This window comes from Malaya genurostris, chromosome 2 (assembly GCF_030247185.1).
Source record: "Malaya genurostris strain Urasoe2022 chromosome 2, Malgen_1.1, whole genome shotgun sequence".
Taxonomy (NCBI): domain Eukaryota; kingdom Metazoa; phylum Arthropoda; class Insecta; order Diptera; family Culicidae; genus Malaya; species Malaya genurostris.
The window spans coordinates 322,078,473-322,099,762 of NC_080571.1; the positions used below are offsets into that span (position 1 = coordinate 322,078,473).

Below are 21,290 nucleotides of genomic sequence, written 5' to 3' on the forward strand. Positions count from 1 at the left end.
ACAACTATGTGAAAACTAATGGCGTTTTCGTTTTTAATTTGCACTACACCGGTGCAGTGCTACACTGAGGTATGAATAAACGAACAAAAATGACGAAAACATAAACAGTAACCATTGACTACAATAAACGATTCCATTGCACAGAGCTACACCAAACTTTTGATGAGTGCTACACCAGTGGTATCAGTGCAGAAAAAGTGTAGCACTGGTGTAGTGCAATTGGTAAAAACGAACGGTTTCAGTGCAGCTTTCGCTACACCAGTGTAGTGCAATTTAAAAACGAAAACGACATAAGTACAATAGAGTTGTTGACAAAGCGATGACTTTGTTGTATGACAGTTGCTGTCAACCAAATAGATTAAAAACGTGTTCCGCGCATCCGGTGATCAGAGCCCGAGTAGGATTTGATCAGATCCTTCGAGCATCACTCAACCCTTATTCTGATTTACGACGTATTGATTTTTCGATCTAATGTGGCGCATTGAGTTCCTTTTGATTTTGCTAAGAATGAAATTTGATCGAAAAACGTGTATTTTTTCACATTCTTCAAGATAGATTGTAAGTGTGTTATTTTGAAGAAAAAAAAACTTCAATGACTGCAACTTGAATCACTAGTCATAGTTGTCATTTTGAGCCCACTGGTCCATCTTCCTCGGTTGGATCACAATCGACGCCCCCAGACGCATAGGAGGAGTACGTACAGGTACACTCTTCTGTCAAGCTTGGCTCATTTTCGACGGCACACATACTACAAAACGGTGGACTGAGTGTTTCGCTTGATGTTGATTCATGCATTGAGAAATCTTTCTTGCGCGTTCCAAACTCTGCCACAGCTGCAGCAGCTTCGTTGTATCGCTTTAAAGTGTTAAGTTCATTCTGTGCCTCAACAAACTTCTTCTCAAGACTCATCAGTTCCCGTTGCATGCTAGAATGTGAAATGTGATAACAATCAAAAATTACCATGGTCGGCACAGGACATGTAATACTTATGTGATGCTTCCGAAGTCTTTAAGCTTTGATCTTCTAGTGTGACTTTTAGACGATGATTTTCGCACTCCAGTTCAACTACTCGTTGGTTCAACTCCGCTTCCTGCTTCTTGTACTGAGTTTCAACCGTTGATAACTGACGTAGATAAGGAGACAATAATATATTGTTCTCAGGCTAAAAGATAATTACTTACATATGCGGTACTTTCCTCCTTAAGAGCTTCATACTGTCTGGTTATCTTTTCCAGCTGTATGGTCTTCCCCCCTAGTTCCGACATCAGCTGATCAATAGATTGTTTCTGCTCCACTGCCGTGTCATACTGTTGCTTCAATTCACTATACTTGTCGACCCATCTCATAACTACGCCAGCCAACGAGAAAAAAAAAGAAAATGTAGAACACTTTCAGTTCGTTTCATTTTCCGCTCCAAAAAATAGTAGTAGAGAACGTCAAGGGAAAACTGCCATTGGATTCATTGCTTACATCGAATTGGCAGTTCTGTGTTGGCATCAGTATCGAAGAATCTTTACTTAGATGCAGAAAAATATCTTTCTTACAATATATGTATGTATATTCGTATTTCCGGTAAAACCATATTTAAGATGTTTTCGGATACTCCTGAAAGCGTTGTAGTTGTATGATAATCATTGTCTAGAAGAGTTTGGCTGGAAACCCCTGTTCCGAAAGAAATTGCATCCGGTGACTGCTTTTGCTTTCAGACATTACACAATTCAAAAATACATATGTTGTGAAATTTCCAACAAAACTCGTACTTGCTCACCCCATTTTGCGCTAATGGTAGAATGGTCGCCTGCAGTGTTAATCTGACTAGGCAATCCCATGTATTTGCCATTCGTTTCTTGTTTCAGTTTTTGTCCGGTACAGTTTGGCCGCTAGTGACAATGTTCTGTTGTCTACTTTATTATGCAAATGGCGACAATTTCACTGGGAGCTCATGTACCGGACTGCCCTACATTCGCCTACTTACCTTTTCGTTTCTCCTGGTCAATTTCACTCATTGTTTCAAACGCCCGGGTTCGTTCCTGTTGCAATTCACCGGAAATGTCCTCACACGCCGCCAGTCCCGATTCGATATCCAGCAGCAATGATTTGAGCGTCAGTTTGGTTTCCTGCAACTCTTTGTTGGCAATTTTCAAAGCACGCTCGCGTTCCCGCAGCTCATCCGGAAGTCGCTTCAATCGGTCGATTTCTTGCATAAGCATTCGGTTTTCTTGCTCCACGGCGGAATTGATTTTTTGCGTTACCAGTTCCTCGTTCTCCTTGAAGGTTCTAATCTGTTGTTTCTGATGCTCAACGATGGAATTAGTTTCCAGCATTTTCGATCTGTTCGATGTAATTGAACCAATCATAATTACTGTTGAAAAAATCAGAATTCACTGGCATTACCGATAAAGTTGCACTTGTTCTTCTCGCATCTTCAAGTGTCGCAAGAGTTGCTCCTGTTCCAATTTTGCCTGTCGCAACTGTTCCAGGTAGATAACGAGTGCTTGATTGCAACGACAATTGCATTCACTAAGCCCCAGAAATCCCGAACCGGCACTTGATCTTTTGTGTTGGGTGCCCAATGCAGAGGGATCTTCTGGCGTATCCGAACACTTGGCGGCGAGATTCAGTTGGCAACGACTTAGCAACCGTTGTGTGTTTAGTTCTAATTAAGAGCGTAGATTACTTTCGAGTTTTTACTGCAATAATTAAAATTCACCTTTGCGCACATCCAATTCCAAGTTACTGATAGTGTTTTCAAGATCGTCTAGCTTGCTGATGAGACCAGTGATAGGCTCATCCTCTGAGGTATGCGACGAGGAACAAATGGACATATTTCACTGAAATTTGGGATCTGGTCAAGGTAAAACTTCAATTTGAAATGATCTGCGTGGCTTGGCTACTTTGATTGAAAAGGTAATATGTTGTATGTTTTGTTTTGATTTTGTTAGGATGAATTGCCTTGTTGAGATGGCCCTGAAAATAAATTTGGCTGCATTGAATAGAGAATGTTTAGTACGATAAGCAAGTACTCTTTCGTATGAGTACCGAAAAGCACAAAGGAATTGATATGCTGGTTTCATATGTGAAAATGAGCTAATTGTCTATCTGTACGCTCTTGTAATAAACACAATTTATGATAACTTTACTATCAAAGCCATTTTTGTTCTGGAATGTTGTGTTTATCATGTTTACTTTATTGCTTGGGTAATAATCATCAATAATCATGGCAATACCGAAACCGAGGTCGAACCTGTTGATTTTTATACAATACCTTTGAACACCTGGGGTGGCATTATGAATCTCGATTCGACTGATTTTTATTCGAATCGACCATGTTTCGTATTATGGTTCTCGATTCGAGCTCGATCATCGAGCTTCGTTCGAGGTCTCTCGATGGGGTACTAGATTATCGAGAAATTTTGACATTATGAAACAACAACAATCGATCTCGAAAACGACTAAACTCGATGAGAAATGCTCGATAGCTTTATTGTTCTCGACTCCTTGTTTTCGGATGCGTTTTTAAAGATTTTGAGGGTAATTATCGAAAGCATCATATCATGTAAGTATTTATCATCTTTATTTCAAGAAACGACAAAACGATGTATCACATTTGTGTATGTATGTTAACAAAAATGACATCGAATTATGTTAATTATTTAATGCCACAGGAGTAAACAAAAAATGTCCATGAGCATAAATCCACAACAATTAGAGTTGTTAACTAAATTTATGGAGAATCATGCGGATCTCGCTCGCGGAATCCTCAACAGAGCCGACGGGAGGCAAAATTCGAACAAATTGTGGCAGAGTTTGAAGGAAAATTTAAATGAAAGAGGTCCACCAATACGAGAAGTTAAAGAATGGAAAAAAGTTAGTAGGAAAATGTTTTCACTGATTTGTTTCTGTAAAATTTTATCTATTTTAGGTTTGGTCTGATTACAAGTACAATGTGAAAACAAAACTGAGAAATAATTTAAGTAGTATTCGTCAAACGGGAGGTGGACCGAATCAGTTAAAACCACTTAGTCCATTTGAAGAGAGTGTTGTCAGATCAGCTGGAATAGAGGCCGCTGTGAAAGGTATAGATAAAGCACGATCATTTGGGGCCAATCTAAAAAATACTCCGAATTCAGGAGACGTAGGATCTGTGGCTCAATGCGCGGCTAGTGAAGATGTTTCAATCGATTCTATCGAGGCAAGTGCTTTCGGAGATCATCAAGTATTGGAAGATTCGTTGGAATGCCACATCGCAATAGAAAACAATTCAGCAGATGTTTGCAACGAAAACACCGAAAACGAGAATCGATTACCTTGTAACAGCCCTTCAAGTAGCACAGAATTTACCCAACGTCGTCGAGTTAATTACAAAACGGAGAAATTGATGCTATTCAAAAGATATATTGCAGCTCTCGAAGAAAACAACAAAATTCAAGGAGAGTTGCTTAAAATTAAAAAACGAAAATATGCAGTGATCAACGAAGAAATTCAATCAAACGATTAATTAAAAAGATTTATTTTTAATCCATGACGAAAAATATTTGTCGACATACAAACGAATATAATAATAAATATTTCTCAGTGATATGAAATCGTATGTATTTTGTGATAACACCATTTTGAAGATTTTAATACATTACGCTGTACGTAGGATATCAACCTTGGACGAAGTTTCCACTTCATTGTAGTTTTCTTTATTGTTTATGATATTTCTGTATGGTTTATACTTGGGTCACAGCATCCTGTAAATTTCGATTTTAACTTTATCATAATATATACAAGCGATCAGTCTTACGTATGTTTATTACCTGTGTCAAGACGCCAGCGTAAGTGTATTGCAAACTTCTATCATTTTGCATTAAATTCTGTGTTCACTAAATCTGCTATCGTTTCTTGTAGAGTGCCTGTAAGTAGAGAGACGACATCTTATTCCTAATGTTGGCAACAGTTCAAAACATTTAATCCAAAAATTTTGCTGTTCCACTCACCTTTTTCTACTCACCAAGCAAATGTCAACATAGAAAATTAGAACACTGTCAGAGATTCCAGATCATATTGCGCCGCCAAAATCTACGCTGATGAAAGTTTATGAAATATAATGAAGTTTGTTGAACAGGACAAATTCAAGCGAGAAAAAAATAACTGGCATCTCTGGAGTGTAGTTAAAATGACTACACTCCAGAGATGCCAGTTATTTTTTGCTCTATGTTTGATTTTTCGAAATACTCGATTATTCAATAATCGATTATACTTATCAAAATTTGTCGATTAAATTTTACTCGATTATCTTGGTTATTATTCGATTACTCGTTTATTTATTCAATTATTGTTATTGAATTTTTCAAATTATTCGATTAATTTAATAATCGAATAATGGTTTCAAACTAATCGATATACTCGATTATTTAGGTTCTCAATCGATTACCCGATTAATCGATCGACACTACGACATTCCTTGTCATGCTATTATGAGTAATGTTGTTATTTGTATTATGACATTTGTCTAGTATAATTGAGTGAGTAGTATAAACGATTGCAGGTTCTATGAACTCAAAACATTCTGCAAAATTAAAGGAGCATGAAAATCTTTGACGCTTGCGTCTTGACACAGGTAAAAAATACGAAAGACTGTTCACTTGATTATATTTCAATAATATTCATTTTCCAGCGGTAATAAGTTAACGTAGTCGAAATGGTTATGCTTGGAATTCGTGCAACTGAGAGCGAGAACTTGTTATCTTATATTTACCAAAATATTACCATTTACAAATATGGTTTCCATTCACATCACTAGTAAGTTATATTCGCCTATATCATTTTACATTACCTAATGTCTATAATAAACATATTAAAAGTTATTACACTTTTGATCTGAATTAATAGAACTTTTTTTTCACACAGGTTCGTTTGAAAATATGACAACTAGGTAATCTAGGCATACGAATCTTCTATAACATATTCAACTCACGATGAATAGAATATATCTGATGAAAGATAATATAGAAATATGTTTTCCAAGTTCAATTTTCGTGTCCATTTTCGATTCCCAGATTATTTTATTGTGGAAACATATCTAAAAAAGGTATGTTACACCATGTTAAGTGACGTTTAGTCTCAGTTAATTAAAATATAGGTTTAAGGTAGTCAAAAATTGTATTCATTACATGTCAGCAAATTAAAGTTCTTCAAAATAAACAGTTAATTTGTCATATTCATACTAAGGAATCTCTGATTGTATTTCTTATCCGTTCAGCTCTTCTTGCGAGTGCCGTATTGTCGATGGATCCTTCTATTGTTCTATGAGTTGATTCATCAGGTTGTACTGCGTCTGCTGGATCAAACTGTACGTTGAATTCAATACATATGTTGTGTAAAGCGGAACACACATTTACGATTGATGATGTCTTTTTTGGAGTATACCTAATCTTCCGATCTGAGTTGCAACACCTCCACCGACCCTTGAGAATACCAATTGCTCGTTCCACTGTTGTTCTGGCTGATGAGTGAATTTTATTAAAAATTTCTTCACTTGATCCATCATTGGCGTTACGATACGGAACTAAAAGCCATAGAGCAAGGCCATATCCACTGTCGCCTGAAAATCGAGAATTAAAATTATAGAAGCAAACTACGTTGCAGCCTTTAGCTCCAAATGTTTGTGAATTATCTCATATGGCAGTATTTTTGATTGCTAAAAGATGCTGCATGCGAGTAAATATGCAAATAGTTACCTAACAGTTTTGAGTTGAAGTCTCCGTCATAATACAGTTGTTCGAAGAATATTTTTTCATCACTTGAATTCCAAACAAAAGAATCATGTGCAGCTCCACCAAAACACGCATTAACTGCCAGTATGCGGTAGTTATGATCACAGATCTAAAACGAAAATAAAAAGTTGTATTCATGGTATATAAACAGTTTGCTAATTTATTACATACAATCATGGCATTTATGCTGTGATTTCCTTTTCTATTGAAGTACATGTGTTCGTCTTCTGTAGGCCTCAATATAGAAATGTGCGTCCCATCAATACAGCCTACGACGCCTGGAATCTTGAATTTACCAAAAAAATATCTTTTGGTGTTTCCAAAACATGCAGGATCTAGCTTAATCCAGTTAGTACATAGGAGTTCCTCGAGCATTGGCAGAGTTTCGCTAAAGATAACCGAAACTGTAGGTTGTGCCATTCCTATCATGAATCCACTGCCTGCATTTATTTGATATGAACCACTTCCTAATATATTGAGTGTAACTGCTAATTTTAAGACAGGAGGGATCGATGTACACTTGTATCCTCCAGGAATTTGCAATGTGTTCAATACATATCTAAACGCTTCACGACTAAGTCGGAAATTTTGACAGAACCTGCGGTAAAATGAAATATATCTGATGATTTTACAGACCATACTATACAATACTTTGATTTTCATTATTAAAAATGAAATATCTTTTAATTTCAAAGTTTTTGATTTGTCGCGTGTTATTCAAACAATAACTAAGACGAAGCACTTATGCTATACCATATTTAGGTATTATAGAATACAGCTCACATACAACAGAAATTTTTTGCGAAAATATTTTGATATCTTATGTTAACTACACGAATCACGCTTTATCAGATAGGTTACTTTAACATTGAACACAATCAATACAGAAATAAAAATATTCACTCTCGTTCGTTCAAACTTAACGGGTCGCTTTGGTCTCTTAGCCGTCGCCTTACAATTGCAGTATCGCAAATATCATCCTCCTCTTCACTGCTTGAATCGAAGAAATGTAATCCGAACATATCCATATTCATAGTTTTTTAGTCATAAATATTCAGTTTTATTTTTTTTCGCGGTTGTAATACATTCGGATTTGTTTACTTCTGTTTGACACATTTCTCTCGCAGGACAAGATTTGTGGCGGTCGAAATCTAGTACCTCAAAGTTAGCAGCTCGATCGCTTGGTCGAATGTGATACGTAATGTCACAGTTTAGTCGAATCGACTTCAAAAATAATCGTTTCGAGCAACTCGATTCGAGATGCATAATGTCAGCCCTGTTCTTTGTACTTGGTTCGAACTGTAACGAGGTACCAAAACCCATGAAAGACCTGTTCTATGCTATGTTAGATTGCGTATTTTGACAGAAACAACAACTTCAAAAGAACTTTACTCAAATTATTTCTACGTTTCGTCTATGACTCATCAGTGCAGAGCAGTTCAAATTGAACTGTTTAGTGCTAAACTCGGCAGTTCAATTTGAACCGCTAAGCAGACGTAAAGTTTCTTCTATTTACAGAACACTTTTTGTTTTGCAACGGAGTGCAATGTCCTTTCTGACGTGCCGAACGAAAACGTGTTTTCGAGTATTTCTGGCCGATGCAGGTTTGGTCATTCAGGGGTTAGCCAAATTTTGTGCTAGGGCACATAACCGTTTTTATTATTTTTACGTTTCGTCTTTGACTCATCTGTGCAGAGCAGTTCAAATTGAACTGCTTAGTGGTTATGTGCCCTAGCACAAGATTTGGCTAACCCCTAAATGGCCAAACCTGCATCGGTCAGAACTAGTTGAAAACACGTTTTCGTTCGGCACGTCAGAAAAGACAGTGTACTCCGTTGCAAAACAAAAAGTGTTCTGTAAATAGCAGAAACTTTACGTCTGCTTAGCGGTTCAAATTGAACTGCCGAGTTTAGCACTAAGCAGTTCAATTTGAACTGCTCTGCACTGATGAATCAAAGACGAAACGTAAAAATAATAACGGTTATGTGCCCTAGCACAAAATTTGGCTAACCCCTAAATGACTTTACTCAAAGTTTTACTGTAATCGAGGTGAGTTCCGTTTTTGGAATATTAGATCATTATTGCCGAAAACGGAAACAAGGAATCGGTATAGCCAAAGTCGGTTCGTTTGACACAGCTTCAAACAGTTTTTACGTTCTTGGTACTGTTTACCTTAAACGACGACAAAAGGCTAATTGATTTTCGTTGTCTCTTCTGCCGTTTTTGGGACTACTAGTTTAACTTTTATCCGTACCGACTCGAACCCGTAATTTTATAAGTTCTTTTACCAATTAAAGATAAATTTATATTAATCATTTTTAAGGAATTACGTTTATTTTTACATGGTTTTTCATGACAAAACATTCTTGAATCTGGGTTTTTACACTAATCACCCTATAGTTCCGAAACCGAATCCAAAAAAAATATTCTGGATTTTTTTATTGGATCCTAAGTCCTTTCATTTGAGTCTATGTGTATGAAAATCGGTTTAGCTATCTCCGAGAAAATTGAATGCGAATATGTTGTAATGTAAACGAAGACTGCTTAAAATTTTATATCTTTCTGTAATTTATTGTGTTTTATTACAGGATCTCGATTGTTTTTTGCCTTTTTCATATGAAAAGGCTATGCAATCACTGTGAAAACTCTTGAACCGAGGCCCCGAGAGCCGAATGTTATATACCATTCGACTCAATTCGTCGAATACGCAAAATGTCTGTGTGTGTGAGAAAAATATGCACTCACTCTTCTTAGAGATGGTTGAACCGATTGTCACTAACTTAGACTCATCCGCGTAGAAAAAATCGTAAAATTGAAGAAATTTCTTTTTCGATGTCAAATGTCTTAGAAATACATGAAACGTGCAGATCTGATGTAATCTGAAAAAAAAATTTTTTTAATAAAAAATTTAGTGTTAGAGAGTTAACTTAAAAACTACAAGGATCAGTCCCATGGGGTTGTTCGAGCCATTGATGTGGAACAAGGCAACCAAAATTTCTAATGATCGACTTTTTCAATCAAACAGTTCAATCAACCGTCAGACTTTTAAATCCGCAGCTGCACGAGAGTCTGCTTAGATTCACGATGTAAAATACACTGGTGGTGTGATAGGACATTTTTGGTTGTGTTGGTAATTTTCTCACGAAATTCAGTATGACGTGCCGGGATTCAAGCATGTAAACATAAACAAACGACCAGTTCAGATCGGGATGTCACTTCTAAGTTACTCCGGTTGTCTTTGGCACTAATTGAAAATCTGGAAATTTTTTCTACAAGGGCTTGCGAGGTAACGTCGATATATAGAAAATTGTACACACATTCGATTCTGTTCTTTTCGTTGGAGGAAGGATTTGACGGATCGCACTGTGGAATCTATTACAGTCATCATGGATAATAGAGTGATTGTGCTGTAGCTTGCATTTTGATGATTCCGAATTGGATGAGGAAAATGTTGCACTTATTAATAATTTTAACTGATAAACAATGGAGACCACATGTTGATTGTTGCTTAACCGCTCGGCTAAGCGATAATGAATACATCTTGGTTTTACAGTTCCTAATCGATCAAACAATGTCTGGCTGTAGCTCTTCTGACTCTTAAGTATGGTTTTATTTGACTTATTATATTTTTCTTACACAATATGGCCCGCAACGTCACTTGTTTATGTTTTTTTCTTCTTCACGTCCCTCTGTTATTCCAAAATAAAATGACAGCCGCACTAACACATAGAAAAACGTGATCACCAGTATATTTTACATCGTGGCTTAGATTGATCTGGAACCAACACCAAACAAGCGAACACTAAATATAGACTCTATTTGTCTTGATTTGTATTTGTTTTGTAGCCGACGAGATTACATCAATATCCCAAATGTATGCAATTATATCTTTGTACATACTGGCGAAACGGATTTCGATATTTCGACGTCAACATTTCAAAAGGGCATCAAAACAATTGACAGATTCTCTTTGTTTACTTTCTTTTTTGACTATATCTGCGTTAGTATACGAATGTTCGTTGTATATTTAGTACTGTTAGAAACATGGGAATATTGTCTTTCATTCTATACGAATATTTTGAAAGTACACGTGAAAATTAAGGAGATATTAACAAAAGAGAAACTCTCTTTGGTTTATGTGACCTTATGAAATGTTGACGTCGATTTAAGCTTTTTTACGCCAAGCTTGTGTTCAAGTTTTGTATGCAATCAGTTGTTTTTATAGCGTTAAGTTTCTCTACCATTCCGCAATTTCGATTGAAGCGATAAACTTTTTCTCATTATTAATCGAGTTCATCTTATATAAATTAGGAATTAATCTTAAGCACTGTCTTGCTGTCTAGCAACAACCTGGCATGCTACACTTACACGAAGAGAAATGGATGTTTAAAATAACAAAACAGTTAGTAGAATTTTCAATATGATTTATGTTCATTTTAAGTTGGAATATGATTTTTTTTTTTATTCAAGAATATAATGTTTAAGGCACACTGCTTAAGCTCTAAGATGCCAAGGGCTTTTACTAATTTAAAATTTACGACTAACTTAAAACTAGGGTTGTATCATTAAGTAATGTCATATTTGGGTCGCAGTGGTTGACTTTGGCAGATCCAGCCTTCATGTGGTGATCGGCCGGTGATCTGAATATTTCATGAGAGTCTTCCATATGGCGTTGGTGAATATTCATGTTGGCCGCATTCTTCGGTCCGTGTGGGTCCGCGGGAAACACCCCCAGGTTACGAATACCCGGCGGGTGGCCCGCATGCTGTTGATAAGTTTCCGTGGGCGATGATGGTGTTGTTACAGAAGAAAATGAAAAAAAAAGATAGCGAAGTAAATATTGCGGAAAACGAAGTAAAATGGGGATATGGGAATGAAATGACTAAAACGACAGAGATCTAATTAGTTGACATCGAGATGGTGAAAAGACGGGGAGGGGGGAAGCGAAGGTTAGTGACAGCAAAAAGATCTTGTTAGTTCCGATGAAGATGGTGGACAGATGAGGAATCGGGATAATCGGCGGAAGTTAGTGTCGAACCTGCAGTTGAGAAATAATTCTTAGCCACAGTTGAAACAACGTCGATAAATAGGAGGAACTTTCTAAGCCAGATGTAACAGATTACACTTGTATATTAATGTGTTTGAGAAACTGGTATATGAGAAGCATATATGAACTATCCCGACTCGCCAACACATCCCGAACCGGAACCTCAGGCGGTCTACCTCGGGTCCTGAGGGATTCCAGTAGCTTCGACCTGGCGTCGCGATACTCTACGCACGACCACACGATATGCTCGATGTCCTGATAACCGTCGCCACAGGTGCAGAGCCCGTTCTCCACGATCCCGATACGCCGGAGATGTGCGTTGAATGTATAGTGATTTGACATGAGTCGTGACATAACGCGAATGAAATCACGACTCACGTTCATCCCCTTGAACCAAGGTTTCGTCGATACCTTAGGGATAATGGAGTGTAGCCATCGTCCCAGTTCGTCATTGCTCCATGAAGTTTGCCAACTTTCGAGAGTTTTCTGACGAGAGATACTGAAAAATTCATTGAAGCAGATTGGTCTTTCATAAATATCACCTTCTAATGCGCCCACTTTAGCCAATGAGTCTGCCTTTTCATTGCCCGGAATGGAACAATGCGAAGGGACCCAGACTAACGATATTAAATAAGACCGTTCAGATAAAGTACTCAAATGTTCCCGTATTTTCCCCAGGAAATATGGGGGACACTTTTCTGGCTTCATTGCCCGGAGAGCTTCTATTGAGCTTAGACTGTCCGTTAGAATATGATTGATTTGAACCAATTTCTCTCTTAAATATAACAAATGCTCACGGCTTGATTTGAATCTAAACCTTGGTTTAACCAAACGAAAAATTTATTTGTTTCAGATGAATTTTTTTGATGAAATAAACTAACTATTTATTACATCATTATTTTTACGTTTCGTCTTTGACTCATCAGTGCAGAGCAGTTCAAATTGAACTGCTTAGTGCTAAACTCGGCAGTTCAATTTGAACCGCTAAGCAGACGTAAAGATTATTACATGTCAACCAACGTTGAATTGACAGCAGACGTATTTATTACATGTCAACCAAAGTTGAATTGACATTGTCGAAATATTCATGTTGACTCAATCCTGCTGTATCTTTATTTCAAGAAAGAAATAGGTTCAATTTATCTATGATCTCATTTGTGTGCTGATATAACACAGTTTTTTTCTAATAAACAAGGACATTTTTTCCCGCGAGAATAATCCAGGGCATTTTCTATCTCCCGCGGATAAAATTTTTTACAAGTTTTATAAGTAACGTTTATCTGCTCCTTTAATTTCCTAGGGGATTTTCAATAATTCAAGCGTATGTATCGATAATTGGGAATATTTTACAAATTGCACAACATCAATAACACATTTTCTTTGCAAAAAATATTTCATGCAGGATGTCTATTTTGACTGATGGAGCCCTGAATCGTTGGATGCTATAAAAATTAAAAAAACCAGGGCTTGATTATGGTATGTAAATAATTCGATCGTCTAGAGACAAAACGGTTAAAAGTCTTGAAAAATTGCAAAATTTAAAATAATTGTATATTAGGAAATTGAAAACAAATAAAAGTACTACCAAAAATTACTTTATAAATTAGTTTGAAAGAAATCTTTTTATTCCTAAAATCAAACAAAAATGTATGGTTTCAACAATCAAAAGCGTTAGTTGAAATAACTAATTTCAAGGAAATTTATTTCAACTAAAAGGATTTGTGAATCTAAAGCGTTACAATTATTGACTTTAACTAGAGTTCGTTTCATTTAAAACTATTTTTTCAAATTGAATTTACTGTGAAACTGTTTGTCAAGAAATTGACAGGAACGCACAAGAAAAATATTTGTGGTTTTGATCAAACTATTGATTGAAACAAATTAATCCACCGAGAAAAATAAACTATCATGTTTTGTAGTTTCAAGTAGCAATATTTGCAATATCAAACCAGATTTTCTTTTGTCACTATTTCAACAAAAATATTCGTTGGGTAAAACCCAAATTTTATTATTTTTACAATCTTTTTCTCTGCGTGTAGGACTGAATCGTTAGCTATAATTTTGCTTATATTTATAGATTCGCGTGCTTCCAACAGCTTCGCTTTTGCATTGATTGACCAATCAGAGCGATGCTTTCTCTTTGATATATCGCTTACTCCTTCAAAAGCGTCGTCTATGGCAGGGAAATCTGGTATGCCGGAGATTTTTAGCAGACAAAATAGGGCACTGCTAGTTATCAACAGTGATGGCCCAGCACACGAGCCAGCTCTCATACAGTCCGTGTTCTGTACCTTTTCAAAAATACGAACACGAAGTCTGAAGCACACGCTCGTGTGCGTGTTGCTACTAGATCGAGAGTCGTATGCTTCGAAGAACCAGCTCGCGATGCTGGCTCATCTGCTGGCTCGTGAGCTGGAATGGGGAGCTAGCTCGTGAGCTGACTCATGTGCTAGCTCATGTGTCCGTTTTTTTAATTTTATTTAATAATATAATATAATTTTTAAGCACACAGTGTCCGCTCAAATCAATACGCAGAAATATTTCCAATCAATTGGTGAAATAATATTACTGATTGAAACTAAACTGACTGAGCTGTAAGTGTTCAAAGCCTGACCACATTTCTACCTGTATTTATCCTTGAATTTCTAATTGGCACCCCTATATAGAAAACAAAGATGTGTTCCACATAAATAAAAATCGGAATAACACCACATCTCGACATTTCCTGCATATCTAAGACAAAACACGAAAACCGGATAACTTTGAAAATTCGCGCAATAAAAACCGCGTAACTTCGGAAAACCGTTTAAAAAATCGACGTAACTTCGGAAAGCCGCGTCAGTTTCTAAATTTTAATACCATGATACAGAAAAACGGTAAAAATATCTACAAGCGCATTTCAAATTGATTCAAATTCAAGACTTTAGCGCAGTATTTTCGATCCAGACAGAACTTGTCATTTTCCAGTTCAAGGAGTTCTTCTGAAATCATAGGAACAGTACTCAGCATAATAATTTCTCAAAGGTACCTTAAAATAGTTTCTCGAAGTCAGTTTTAAATGTAATATATTTAGTTCCATCAGGGATTGAGTTCTCGGTCCAAAAATATTGATTGGAACTAGCTTAGCAGAACCTATCACTAAACGGTTTAGTTACTCCAGTTTATAATTTCAATTATATTTTAAATAATCGGTAGACCACCTTTGCTGAATAGCTATAGAAAGTAAAGCATTCAACTCCTCACGATATTCACAATCAGCTCACATTTAAAACTCTACTCAAATGCAGCAGAGTTTCGAATAACGAAGTTAAGTGACCACATCAGTAATGCATCGGACCTAAGTACGGTTACGCAATAAGCAAAAGAAAGCACTGAAAAAGTGTCTAGTGCATTTGGGATCACGATAGCCAATACAACGATCGGAATGATAGTAAAAAAGTAAAACACAGAAATCAGATCAACCGATACAACGATTATCTGCAAAGATCAAGTTTTAGTCGGGAGAAATGTGAATCGGTTACTATTGGAACAAAGACAGTGACCAGCGAACACCTCAAGAATATATTTACATCTTCAATTAACCAAACCTCTCGCGGGTAATGAAAAATTCATCAGTAGGAGGAAGTAAGTTCGGCAGAGGCTGTGTAGCGCGAAAAAAAGTGAAATTTTTTCTGTTTCCGATCTTCAAAAGCTGTTCCGATGCACCTCGGCCTGGTCTGGTGTTGAGCATTGCTTGGGGTTGATAACACTTAAAGAGCACCAACCAACCACCACCGAACCGAGCAGGTTGATGGTGAAGATGCCACTCCGAAGTTGGTCTTTGTCTAAAGGAGCGTTCCGACATTCCGACGGTCGTTTTGTTGATTGACTTTCGTTTTCGGTTGTACATATAAATTCGACGAATCGAACAATAAATCCATGAGTCCGATGAGATCACACCGCCTGCACGGATTGATTGTTTCACGCAATAGGCAAATATGGTCGAAATTCACCGCACGTAGCACACGTCAGTAGATTATTAGATTATTGGAATGCTTAGGATCGGTATATGGTAATCACATTTTTCTGTCAGTATATTTTGAATTTGAATAATGCCCTGCGTTGCAGGAGGAAAACACGGGGCAGTTGATCGGATTGCTAATTCCGAACGTGCATCGTAAGAAGGAGAGCAGATTATACAACTGTTATGTTTTCCAAGTGTCTCTCACGACAGTTTCGCATAATTTCTCCACCAGACATTTGATCGGTAGACGTGCCTAGAATTAATCAAGTGTAAAATTCGAGCTGTTTGACGTTGAAATTGCATTGATTATCGATTCAATCACCGACTAAAGTAACTGATAGCTTCATATTCAATTCGAATAAACACAATAGCACCTAAGGGTACTTTTGATCGATTGAACATAGTCTGAGCCATGAAGTTGTCACTGATTAGGAGATTAGGTTGTTCCCTATATTGACAGTGCAAAGTGAACTGCTTGGACGCATTTAAAAATGCAAAGCAATGCTCACTGGTAATTTGCTTTGTCCTTCTTTGTTGTAATTGGAGCTATGGGAAAAAAGGATGGAAATAAACAAAAATCGATTTGTTCTGATCACAGAGGCGTATCCTAGCGGATATGGCGCCCTTGGCAAAAAATAGTTACCAGCTTCAAAGATTTTAAAATATTCGATGTTTAATATTGTCGAAACCATACTAATACTTCATAATCGGTATGTCGATTATATATCGTAAAATCAGGGTCGATGCCCAGCCCTGAAAATTTTCTATCGACGAGGCGAATGCACACAAGATTGAATCCAATGCAAATCCGATGTAAACAAATACAAATATTTCATTTTCTTCGGGATCCATAACCTCTTTTCTATTTCGGTTTCGATTTTCTTAACATACCTACCGTTAGCAATTTCCTTCGGTGGCACAGGTATGCCATGGGACGAATAGAATACACCTCGTCTAAACTTAATGGGGAGGAAAAATGATCCCAATTACGGATGGTAAATTTTCTGGTTGAATATGCAAGCCTTGGCCAGATGTGAAGCGTGTGTTTACTTTGAATGGGGGAAGCCGCAAATTTGGACCATCCATCGGGGGAAATGGAGCCCGAAATCGAAAGTGAAATGATCTCATCGAATGGTTTTGATTTGCTCGAGCACGCGAAAAAATCGATTAACGAGCTTTGATAATGCGCTTATTTTTTTTACCTCCTGCATTTTTGCAATTAACATCGTCTGTGTGTAGTACATGATATTGCGTCATGCATGCAATCCGTTTGATAGACGTGAGAGTGTTGGACCCATGCGCCTATGCTTTTGATTGAGGATGATTTTCTATAGTAAATTCTCAGTTGTTTTGAAGCCTACCTAAATTGTAGATACTTGTTCCTTGTTTTACATACTTTAATAACTGATATACATAAGAGTACCAAAAAATCAACTTTTAGTTTCTCATTTTTCCACTGTTCACTGTTGGCATATTTTGCTGCGAAACTCTGAAGCTCTTCCACGAGTCACTTATTTCAAGGTAGAGTCAGTCGCGCGAGTATGAAAACACTACATTTCACGCGGTCCGGTGCGCGCAAAGGTCAAAAGCATCCGGAATTGGGCACTCTTTCGTCAAGCACCTAACTGTATCTAGCTTTTTTTTTGTTTTCGTCGCCGCAAAGGATTTATCACTTTTCGTGCATACCTACATAGTCAGAACTGGGTTTCGGGTTACGATAATGGAATAACGTGCCGTAGAGCCGGCGCATTGCAATATCTTATCAGTGCGACTAGCATGACTCGACCAGATATCGTGATATAAATATCCATGATGAATGTAGATCTGGCAATATGACCGTCACGAAATTTAACAAACGTGAATGTGTTGATAGGAGCTTCTATGTTTGTTCTAGTTAAAGTCGCACGTACGCACGTAACTCAAAAAATCCTGTTCAAGAAATAAGTTATACAACTTAGGCTTTTCAGTCTAGGGAAAAAAATCAAGAACTTCTTTTATTTTTTCTTCTTCCGACGTTTCGATCCTTTCTGGACCTTTTTCAAGAAATCTGTAACAATTATTATGTCCACTGTGTTCAAAAAACTTTCTAACAATGAAACTGTCAACATTTACCGAAAATTGTGGTGTTCTTGAAAATTACCATGTGATGAACCGATTAAAAGTTAGTAAATTACAGTAATTGTACGAATTACAACATTAGAAACTGTACACGTTAGAAACTACGTTAGAAACTATTCACATTCCGTAAACTTTGTGCTTGTAGATACCAAGATATTGATAGATATTAAGATGCCAATATTTTAGGGTCATTCCTAAATTCTTAAAGCGTGTTTGCCTTTCTTTATAGAAATGTATTTGGATTGCAGGAAAAATCGACTTTCGAACGAAGCCTCGGGGACCCCATAGTGTTATACACTGAGGTCGCTTTTTACGCGGGGGATACGTACCGCGTAAAAAAAAAACTGCGCAAAAAAAACCCGCGTAACTTCGGAACTCCGCGTAAAAAAACCTCCAAACTAAAGAAAAAAAATTTTTGATGCCAAATATCTTAGAAATGCATGAAAGGTCTATAATCTGAAAAATTTTTTTTTGTGAAAATCGACTTTGGAACATAGACAAATTTTGAGACTTACAAAATCGAATTTTTTATTTGATGCCGAAAAAAAACCGCGTAACTTTGTAAATCCGCGTAACTTTGGAAATCCGCTGAAAAAATCCGCGTAAAAAGAAACCGCATAAAAAGCCACGTAAAAATAGACCCCAGTGTATACCAATCGACTTAGCTTGAAGAAATTGGAACATGTCTTTATGTATGTGTGTGTGCGTGCACTTTGCAACATGTTTTTTTTACCGCACAATTTCGTCATAGATTACTGAACTGATTATAACACGCTTAGGTTCGTTTAACAGCCACTGTTGGGCCATTGATCTAGTTCAAAGAAAAAATGACTGTCGCTTCCCTTTCCGGAAATATAATGGTATAAGTGACGTAACCGACAAAGCACGTTGCTTTTTATACCGCTCAATTTTCTCAGATATCGCAGAACCGATTTAGACAAGATGTGATTTTCTGTGTCAAATCCCAGTAATTTTCAATGCAACAAAATTTCTCGGAGATGAAAGCATCAATTTCGAAGGATTTAGACTCGTTTGAAAGCTACTATTAGGTTATTATTTTTACGTTTCGTCTTTGACTCATCAGTGCAGAGCAGTTCAAATTGAACTGCTTAGTGCTAAACTCGGCAGTTCAATTTGAACCGCCAAGCAGACGTAAAGTTTCTGCTACTTACAGAACACTTTTTGTTTTGCAACGGAGTGCAATGTCTTTTCTGACGTGGCGAAGGTTATTTGAAAAACTCACAATACTAAGATCGATGATAAAATCTTACAAATGTTTTAATGAGACTATTTAAATAACAAAAGAAAGGCATTATCACACCACTAGGTGTTTATAAAGAAGGCTTTCTTTATATCAAATGTCCTAGAATTGCATGCAATGCCGAGATCTAGTGTCATCTCGATTTTTTTCAGAGTCGACTTAAAAGTCTCCCTATGGTGATTTTTCAAGATAGAACATTTGCCATCGGACCACTTACCCATATCCGATTTAGAGGTGACCCTAAAAATTGATTCTCTAATGGACATGCACCTAAAAGCTCTAGAAAATAATTTAACTTCGTTTTCTTCAATTGAACAAAATGAATAGTGTTATACACATTCAATTTTACTCTGAACGCAAAGTAATTGGGCAGGATTTATTACTGAGGTCGTTTTTTTACGCGGGTTTTTATGCGATTTTATTTTACGCGATGTTTTTACGCTGATTTCCAACGTCACGCGGTTTATTCACGTAGATTTCTGAAGTTGCGCGGTTTTTTACGGGTATATCCGAAATTACGCAAATTTCCGAAGTTACGCGGTTTTTTATGCGAATTTTCAAAATTAAACGTTTTTTTTTTGTTGTGTTTTAGAAATGCATGAAACGACAAGATCTGTTGTTATCCTGATTTTCGATGGGAAAGTAATTAGAGCCCAGAATCTTTGATTTTAGCCATAGTTGCGAATTTTTGTAAAAACGTCTCATGTAAGACTGTTCTACAGTAATGTCGGCCTTCAATCGCTTCAAAAATGCGCAGTAATACGCTATGAAACCTCCAGGAAATCGACGCCATGAGCGTTTTCAACTTATTGAGCTTCCACAGTTCGCTTCGGAGCAGTTTCGTAACAAATTCATTTGTTTCGTAAAATTTGTATTAAAAAAGTGGAAGAAAATTTAATTTAATTTTTAACGGTTCAATCTGACATACTTTTTTAACGCCTCAATCCTACATAATTTTTCTAATAATCATGCTTTTCTTTAGTTATAGTGCACACTTCTGCGAAAATAACAGGAGCACAGGAACATAGTATGATCATGAGATGTAACTTATTACCTTCAGAAAGTAAAATACATTGCACAGCATGAGTGACAAGTCAGTTTCAGCTCCAGTAGTTTTCTTTTTCTATTTACAATAATTTGTTGACCACGATAAACGTTTCTGATTCGAACGATGAATCAACGAAGAGCTTTCTTTGATGGATCACTTTTGGTGTCCGATCCGGAGACGGCAATTTTAAATATTGACCATCATTTACAATACCATCACTTTGAAAATGCACCGGTTTCAGGTGCAAGATTCCATATCAATCAATTACTGGCCGAACAAGAGTAAGCGAAGTAAGATTTCTCAATGGATCAAATGCTTTACCTTTATTAATGTAAATAAAAAACGCAAAAAGTGCCGCTGACAGATGGTTTTCTCGTTTCGTGGAGCTACTGACGGGTTCAGGAGACCGGTTTCCTGGCAAGAGCAGCCGGACCGGGGTACATCTTCTTCGACACTTGAAACTTGTTGCCGCAATTATCTTTTCCAGAGTAGCGTAGGAACACGGCATCACCATCGGTAGATTGACTTAATTAATCGTTCTATAAATAGGAGGCCGTGCCGTGGTTTCCACAGCTACCACAAGGAAAATACTCTCACACGAGTTGGCTTTTCACTACCAATCAAGGTTAAGGTAAAACCCAAATAATCACTGCCGGATGGAATCTAGTCGAAGAAAGTGGTTTTCAGCGGTGGTGGAATGAGCAAAACCGAGTAACTCAGTTATTTCTTGCTTGTGCTAAAACTGATGCGTTGACTATGGTAATTTCCATCATCGGCACGTGACATTTGGCGAGATTTTCCATAGGTGTGCGTATCATGTCTATACTGTGACTAGTTTAAAAGTGAAGACCCGGTACTAGATTTCGAAATCGAACATGGTCTTCTGTTTCGACGGATTTCGCTGTTGATTTTTAGTATAGATTTTATTTTGCCGGGTATTTTCAATTATACAATTATACAGAAGCCGATCGCCGCCGGTCCATAAATGTCAAACTTCCCTGTGTGAAACGATTAGTAACAGGTTATTGATAATAGACTTCCTGACTGAGTTA

The 21,290-nt window shown here is 37.1% G+C and overlaps 2 protein-coding genes across 4 annotated transcripts in view; one reads left to right on the forward strand and one right to left on the reverse strand.

The window, feature by feature from the left end:
• LOC131431310 (protein kinase C and casein kinase substrate in neurons protein 1) overlaps window positions 1-21,290 on the forward strand; it is a 96,112-nt gene that overhangs the window by 27,838 nt on the left and 46,984 nt on the right. The window lies entirely within an intron of this gene.
• Window positions 501-2,960, reverse strand: LOC131431311 (uncharacterized). Its single transcript, XM_058596940.1, has 6 exons — window positions 2,711-2,960; window positions 2,395-2,656; window positions 1,976-2,331; window positions 1,182-1,348; window positions 987-1,123; window positions 501-925 (listed from the first exon to the last, which is right to left on the reverse strand). Exons 1-6 carry the CDS (start codon window positions 2,823-2,825, stop codon window positions 625-627), a joined length of 1,338 nt encoding a protein of 445 aa, XP_058452923.1. The 5' UTR covers window positions 2,826-2,960; the 3' UTR covers window positions 501-624.

Coding starts and splice junctions, on each gene's coding strand:
- LOC131431311 (XM_058596940.1), bottom strand. CDS start 2,825: ATGTCCATTTGTTCCTCGTCGCATACCTCAGAGGATGAGCCTATCACT. Junction 2,657..2,710: donor GGAATTGGATGTGCGCAAAG/GTGAATTTTAAT, acceptor GCTCTTAATTAG/AACTAAACACACAACGGTTG. Junction 1,124..1,181: donor AGGAGGAAAGTACCGCATAT/GTAAGTAATTAT, acceptor TATCTACGTCAG/TTATCAACGGTTGAAACTCA.